General features: G+C 37.0%; 1 protein-coding gene across 1 annotated transcript; it reads left to right on the forward strand.

Moving 5' to 3' along the window:
- The first annotated feature begins 766 nt into the window (after positions 1 to 766).
- On the forward strand, positions 767 to 7,795 carry p3h4 (prolyl 3-hydroxylase family member 4 (inactive)). Its single transcript, XM_038297313.1, has 7 exons — positions 767 to 1,340; positions 4,124 to 4,273; positions 4,350 to 4,521; positions 4,597 to 4,725; positions 4,804 to 4,949; positions 5,323 to 5,406; positions 7,183 to 7,795. Exons 1-7 carry the CDS (start codon positions 891 to 893, stop codon positions 7,330 to 7,332), a joined length of 1,281 nt encoding a protein of 426 aa, XP_038153241.1. The 5' UTR covers positions 767 to 890; the 3' UTR covers positions 7,333 to 7,795.
- The last annotated feature ends 260 nt before the right edge of the window (positions 7,796 to 8,055 follow it).

Below are 8,055 nucleotides of genomic sequence, written 5' to 3' on the forward strand. Positions count from 1 at the left end.
AACCCCAAGTTTCCACTATTTTAGTTGGCTTAAACCAAAGTAACTTTATTTTATCAAGGCTTAGTTCATTTGATTTTATTTCTTTTCTTTTTTTGTGTGTCTCAATTTAGTCACATAAGGTGCAAAATAAGATACAGACAATAATATGTTGTACTAGTTTAAATCCGAAATGTTTATAGTTTGAACTGCACAGATTGTCTTACTATAAATCACAATGGAGTTTAGTTTACTTTACTTGAAAGTTAAAAAAAGTACAAAAAACATTTTAAAATTTGAAAGAAATGTAAAAGTTATGTTTTAATGTATTTTTATAAATGCAATGTGAGATATAAATTGTAGAAAATTTTTTTTTTAAATGCACAGCTTATAACTTTGGGATTGACAGGGTGTTTTTGAAAGTGATTATGACGTGACAGACCAAACTTCAGAAAGTTTTAGTCCATTTTTCCTTGCGGTCCAAAGTGTTGCTTGCAGTCAAGTCAGAGATAAAAATGCCCATTTCTACAGAAAGCAGGAAGTTTCACTTTAAAAGTATTTTCCCAAGAGTTAAAGCGGTTATTACCTAAGGAGCTAATATCCCCATCCTTTCGTTACATAAGTTATAAACTTTTATTGGAAATGTTTTTTATTTTAACGCTTTAAGCAAAATAGAAATTCTAAGGTTGACTTTAGGGGAAAATATATTTTTTTAAATATATGCACTGTTTGGAAAGCTTTTATTTTGAAAGTCTTTTCCCAAAGATACATGATTTTAGTCTCTTATTTCAACAGGGATTTTGGGATTTTACAGCCTACGTGCGGGTAGACATGATCTAACCCTGTTAAAAGACGAAAAGGGAAGTCTGCTGGATCCATTGAAAGCCAGAGAGGACTCCCGCTGGAGCCGGGGAATGGGGATGATGCTCCTCAGAAGCTTGTGTCTGTCTCTCCTTCTGCTCTCCTCGGTGGAGGCTCAGTATGAGAAGTACAGCTTCAAAAGTTTTCCCCAGAAGGACATCATGCCGCTGGAGTCCGCGTACAATTACGCGCTGGAGCAGTACGGGGCGCAGAGCTGGGCAGAGAGCCTCCGGTACCTGGAGCTCAGCCTGCGGCTCCACCGGCTGCTGCGGGACAGCGAGGCGTTCTGCGCCCGCAACTGCAGCAGCGCCAGCCGGGACGGAGACTCCCTGCGCCCCGACAGCAGCCTCCGCGTTGTGCGCCACATCCTGCTGAGGGCTGCCTGCCTGAAAAAGTGCAAGGCAGATTTCCCCATTTTTAACTTTTCATATCCGCGGAGGGATTTATTGGAAACTTTTGAGAAAAGAATACCGTATCGGTACATTCAGTATGCTTATTATCAGGTGAGAACTGAGAGTTTTGATTTGGGTCAATATAACCTGGATGCTGATTCTATGCATGATTTACAGGGATGTTTTATTTCTTTTATCATTTTACCATATTTCCAGATATAGTCCACATGTTGCAGATTAAAAGCTTTAAATATGGTTCCATCTGCATGTGTTTGTGGCTTTGATCTAAATAAAGGAGGTGCGCACTCAGCTGGACTCCCCTCTGTCAGAAATACGGAGAACAGTTGCTTTGTTGCGCCCTCCTGCAGATCAAACTGAGCATGTGCCACGTCTCTTCCCGGGGTCACCTGAAAACAATCCCCCCATTTTTCTCTCAGTCACTCAGAATTATGGGAAATATATTAGTCTGTCCTTAATAATGCCAAACCTCCTCCTTTATATTTTGTTTCTTATAATCGTCTAAAGAGCTCCTAATCAGTTTTTTCTTCAAATCTTCAAATGTTTAGAAATATTGTACTCTAATAGAGCTTTTACACATTTAGCCTACATATAATTTACCATAAAAAACTACTACTATTAATAAGTCAGTTTTTAAAAGTAATGTTATGCAACATTGATGTTTAAAAACCAATCATGTATAGTCATCAAATCTCAGGGATTATCTTTGCCTTAACATAGAGAAATAAAACATAAAGAAAATAACAATAGATTATTTCTTTGAGGGGCTACCACATATGCAATGTATGATTGAGCATGTTATTTATCAACAAATATTTGCATTACAGCGGATGAACTTAAATGGACAAAAGACACAGATATACACAAAAAACAATATTTCACCTCTAATCGAAGGAATACGTACAATTAATTAACAAAGAAACCAAGAATTAAGAAACAAGATTTAAAACACTGATATACCTGATCAAGAGTGTAAATATACTAAGATATTCTAAGATGCTCAATAGCAAATAGGTTTTTGTGTCCTAATTGTTCATTGTTATTGTACTGGGAAGATGGATACCCTAATTTAAAAAGTTGGAAAAATAAAAATAAACTCCCCTGAAGTTTGCATTCCAACTCACAGAGAAAACAAAAATTTGATTGTTTGGCATCTAAACTACATGCAAATTACATATTACAAATTAAATATTACAAATTACATATTTTCTTTCACACCTTGTATCCATTTTAACGAGTGAAGCACTTAGTAAAGGAAAATATATGTTTGTTAATGCATTCTTGTGAGTTTCAATAATCAAATAGCTTTTAATGCTAACAACGCTTAGAGACCAATAGAAAAGCTTATTAATGACTTCCACACTGATCCAGACAGATTCAGTTCAGATAGATGTTTTGGAGTTCATGTCTCAGCTCCATACCATACTTCTATGGTTGAACTGATCAAATAGAAGGTGAATAAATCAATCAGACTCAGATTAGGTGCTCCACCTGCAGCTGACTGACATCAACACAGCCTAGGACGATTTTAATCCACTGCCCTTTTAATCCTAAATATGTTCCCTTAATGGCCATTAGATGAATCTAGTTCAACTTTACTGATCATCTTGAAACAATAATCCTGAATGGATTTTAAAGTGCTTTATAAATAAACAATGGTGATGATGAGAAAGCTTCTAAATTCAAATGTACCATATTCATTTTATTGACTGAAGCATTGCATTTACATTCAAACCTTTTGGATTTTAAACAGCACCATAAGAATAGCCTTATTAACAAAGCATTTTTTTTGGCAGGTCCTGGGTATTCAGATATACAGCCTGACTCTTATGACTTCCACATAATCTGCAAGAACACAATGAAAACTCTGGTTTAGAAGTTCCTGCCTTTTTTTTTCTTCGCTTGGTTCTGGGAAGATCCTTTTTTTTTTTTTTTTTTTTTTGATGATTAAAGTTACCTGCAAAAAAAGCAGGTAAAGTGAGCCAACGTTCCCATGGCTCCTAAACTCAAAAGAGGGACAAAACAAAACAAGAACCTCAAATTCCGAAATCTAAAAATAAATATAGCTTCAACAATGAGGATTCTGGTGAGCACTGTCAGCTGTTGGTTTTCTTTGAGATCAGTTTTCCTATTCCCTGTTCCCAAAACGGCTTTTTCAATTCCAAATGTCCATTGAAAATTTAATTGAAGTGCTTTACATGATTAAAATATAGGAAAATAAAACAGAATCAAGGCAAGTAGGGAAAAAAAAATGCAGAAACAAAAAAAAAAACCATAAAAAAAGGCTTTCCGCACTTTTACAGTTTTCTGGAAGTTTGTTCCACATATGTGGAGCATAGGAACTAAATGCTGCTTCTCCATGTTTAGTTTTGGTTCTAGGTATGCAGAGCAGGCTGGAGCCAGAAGACCTGAGTGGTCTGGAGGGTTGATACACTGATAGCAAGTCTGTGTTGTATTTAGGTGCTAAGCCATTCAGAGATTTATAGACTAACAGAAGTATTTTAAATTCTATTCTCTGAGATACAGGGAGCCAGTGTAAGGACCTTAGAACTGGGGTGATGTGCTCTACTTTCTTAGTCTTAGTGAGGACACAGGCAGCAGCTGTACTGTAGTAAAAGTCATGTGAAACATTCTGTTATCATTGCAATTAAATATACAGTACCACACTCTAATCTTTAAAAAAAAGAGCTGCAGATTAATTCAAAACGTGGTAGTTTGAAATCAAATGGAAGAAGAAAGGGATTTGCGTATTTTTACTTAAGCACCAATTAGCTTTTTGCTAGAAAATAAGGGCCACAGAAAATCTTTCTTTTTTTTTTTTAAATAAAGGTATTGCCTTTGTGGAGACTGTGATTAAGCCCTGTGTTCCTCCTCAGCTTAACAACTTGGAGAAGGCTGTGTCAGCAACTCACACCTTCCTGAAGAAAAACCCAGATGAGCCCTATTTGACCAAAAACATGAACTACTACAAGACCCTGTTTGATGTGGAGGAGTATCTCATCGACCATGAAGAGCAACCATATGAGGTCAGTAGCTCAAAAAAAAAACAGCCTGACATGTGCTTGTTAAAAAATATCATTAACAAAATGTCTTTGATCCCAGAGTGTTTTCTTAAAGAGCGTGACACTCTATAACAGTGGGGATTTCAGCAGCAGTGCCAGAAACATGGAGCAGGCAATCACAGAGTATTTTGAGGTGTACAGCCTCTGCTCAGCAGCCTGCGAAGGCTCATATGAAATCTTGGAGTATAAAGACTTCTTCCCAACACTTGCAGGTAAAAGAGAAAACACAGCAGCTTGATTTCAGAATGTCAGAGATGCATATCAACATTTACTTCCTCTGCCCTCAGATCTGTTCCTTGATGTGCTGAAATGTAAAGTGAAATGTGAGGAGCAGCTGATGCCCAACGTCGGAGGGTTCTTCGTTGAGAAGTTTGTTGCTACCATGTATCACTACCTCCAGTTTTCATATTATAAATGTAAGGAAAAAAATTTATTCTATTTAAATTTTTAAATTACCATAGTGCTTAAAATTGTGATTTTCTCATGTTTCCCAGTGAATGATGTAAAGAACGCTGCTCCCTGTGCGGCCAGTTACATGCTCTTTGACCCCAGCGACCAGGTGATGCAGCAGAACGTGGCCTATTATCGATTCTACCGGGAGCAGTGGGGGTTGCAGGAGGAGGACTTCCAGCCTCGGCCTGTGAGTAAAACAAGCCACGCTTTTTCTTTTGCAAATCCATCTGCATCCTGCAGCTGCTGCAGGACTGTGTCGGTCAAAACAGATCTGGCAAAGCAAGGAGACTGTGTTATAAAAAGCAGCCCTGGCGCGAATGTTAACACAATCACTGGGCTGTAATTACAAACTCATATAGTCATGAAAAACTTGTTTTCTTTGCATTTTGCGTGGTGCAAATGTGGCAGCAGCTTCAGAGTACCAGCTATAAAACTGTAAATGTGGCCCTTTGGTAGCAGCAGGGTTTTTTTTTTAAAGGGCAAACCAAAATTGGGCTTATAAAACTCTTGGGTTGTTTACTGAGCTAACGTTAATGTTGATCTTTTTTTTTGTTTTTCAGGAAGCCCAGAGGTATTACAACCAGACAATAAAACAAAAAGAAATGCTTGATTTTGCACTGAACTACCTACAAACAGATGATGAGGTAAGTTTCCTCTGGATTTCTCTTTTTTAGTAGCAAAATGATGATATCCTCACAGTAACCCTAAAATCTGTAGTATAGGATGTTTAGTTAAGTAGTTGAATAAAGCAATTTAGTTTCTCATTCACTGCTTGCAGACAAAACTATTAAACCTCTCATTGGTGTGAGAGATTTAACATAGAAAGTTTGATATAGAATACGGGTTTAAAAAGTCAAATAATAATAATAAATAATTGAAGGACACTGTCCAGTTTTTTAAAGACAAGCTGTTACTGGTGATTGATAGGACAAACACAAAAAAATCAAATAAAAAATGAAATCTTTTTTTTTTTTTATCTTTTAAGCGGTTTAAAATAAGAAAATATAAAGTTCCCCCATGCACATTTTCTTTAGTGTTTTTAAAAAATTGATAACTAATGAAAATAATGCTTTGATATAAGCAAGAAGCAGTGATTTATATATACGTCAACATTAAAGTCTATTTACATCCTGATTTATTTACCAAGAGTGTTAATGTATTGCAGTGGACACATGTGACGTGTGCACGAGGGGCGTTCAATAAGTAATGCCCCTGAACCACTTCCAGATGTTTGATCAAGCTGAAATTTTGCATGTGACGTTATTTAAATCTCCATAGATTAAGTAGTAAATTACAGCTCTGAACTATTTGTGGTTTCTGACTTACTGGTGTTTGAATTGATTAAAGTCAGAAATGGAGCCTGTTGAGTGTCGAGCAGTGATCCGGTTTATCTATTGGAAAGGATTCACACCACGGGAGACTTTTGATTAAATTAAAGTAACTTATGGTGATGATGCCCATTATATGACCTTGTAAAATGTTTTACAGGTTATATTATGGGACATTATCACTATAAGTTACTTTCATTTGATCAAAAGTCTCCCATTGTGTGCCTCCTTTCAAATGCAAAAACACAGACTTGAATCAGTTTGAACACCAGTAAATCAGAAACCGAAATTAGTTCAGAGCTCTAATTTGCTATTTATTCTATAGAGATTTAAAATGCTTCACATGCAAAATTTCAGCTCGATCAAACATCTGGAAGTGGGCCAGGGGCATTACTTGTTGAATGCCCCTGAGAAAAAAGTTCCAACCAACGTCAAGGCATATTTAGTTTAAGGGATTCTCCAGCTGACTTAAAAAGCTTAATCCTATATGCTGTTATTGTCGGAACCTAAGGCAAATTTTTATTTAGTTAAACAATTTTGAATTTTTCTAATGCATACATTTTTTTTCTTAGATTTTTTTTGAAGGACTGTGTTGATCTGATTTGCTTACTTCTTGATATGTTGTTTAGCTGAATGACGGCAGCAAATTTTTAGGCCAGACATCTTTATGCCTCAGAAGATAAGACCTGAACTGTCTGCAGGACCAGACATGATGGGAATGACATTTCTAACCCTGCAAACAGAGGAAGGACTTGCTGGTTAAATGCAAGCTGTGGTCTAACATGCAGGAGAAGGAAAATAAATAAATAAGTGAAGATGAAAGGGAGGGGGTTGTGCTTTCCGCCAGCAGTGTGTGGTATGTGGCTGGGAGGTGTCTGAGCCACATCCATTTAACTTAGGTCAGCTCCTCCCAGCTCTCAACAAACTGCCTGGGCTTTAGACAGGACATGGAGAATTACAGAGGAAAGTCATGAAAGATTTATGGGCACCACAAAGGAAAATGCATTGTTGGGTTTTTTTCCAACACAGAATGAGACAAAAAAGTAATTGCCTTCCATTTTCTTGAACTTGTCATTTTATTTTATATTTCAGGACATTGTGAGCCCAGAAGAAGCAGAAACTTCTCACTCTGACCAACCTGATGCTGAATTTGAAGGAATCGGTGACTATGAGGAGTCATTTCTGGCTGAATGGTGGCAGGAACCCAAATCTAAGTGGGACACTGGTGAGGATGCCGACTGACGTCCATCCTTATCTCCAAATGGTGGGGCGGACTCAATCCCACTTCTCATGCCTGCATCCCAAAGACATTTCAACTAACGGACATCTACATTCTCAGCTCTATTAGGAGAAAACAACACAACAGATCTTTTGGGGGGCTTTTTTCCATTCGGTCATGTTGATCAATATTAGAGACTAACATGCTCGGTCTCTGCTGCCAACAGCCTGGTTGAAACGGTTCATTATCAGCCTTATTTAAACAGTTTATCATCAATGAGCACACAGTCCATCAGCCTGTTCGCTCATTGTTTAAGACTTTTCTGTAGTTTTTCTTTTCTTATTTTATTTAAAGAAACCTGAATGTCTTTGTGCTGTTTTATAAGTAAGATGACCTGTAACATTTCTCGTGCTGAGCAATGTGTCGGACTCCAGCAGTTTGGTTTTCCTGAGATGTTGCTCGTAATTAAAATGTTATTTTAATTTATGCTCTTCTGGTTTTTGTCTTTCTAACAGTCCCACCCACACAATAACTGAGTACAATAACTCACATTTGATTTTTGCATATTTGATATAATTTGTTTTTATATGATAGTATAATGTGATCCTCTTTCCTGGTGAAGGTCAGGGCTCTAACAACAGAATTTTGATTAAGCTGCAGGTGACTGATTTATTATTTTTTAACAACATAAAATTATCCAGAACAATAAAATAAAAGCATGCATAGCTTTGCAGTTTCATGTCTGG

Source organism: Cyprinodon tularosa, unplaced genomic scaffold (genome assembly GCF_016077235.1).
Source record: "Cyprinodon tularosa strain WSP-4 unplaced genomic scaffold, ASM1607723v1 ctg386, whole genome shotgun sequence".
Classification (NCBI taxonomy): Eukaryota; Metazoa; Chordata; class Actinopteri; order Cyprinodontiformes; family Cyprinodontidae; genus Cyprinodon; species Cyprinodon tularosa.

Excerpts from the sequence above, each read along its gene's own strand:
- p3h4 (XM_038297313.1), top strand. The coding sequence starts at position 891 with ATGGGGATGATGCTCCTCAGAAGCTTGTGTCTGTCTCTCCTTCTGCTC. Across the intron at positions 1,341-4,123 it reads TTCAGTATGCTTATTATCAG|CTTAACAACTTGGAGAAGGC; the intron begins GTGAGAACTGAG and ends GTTCCTCCTCAG. Across the intron at positions 4,522-4,596 it reads CTTCTTCCCAACACTTGCAG|ATCTGTTCCTTGATGTGCTG; the intron begins GTAAAAGAGAAA and ends CTCTGCCCTCAG.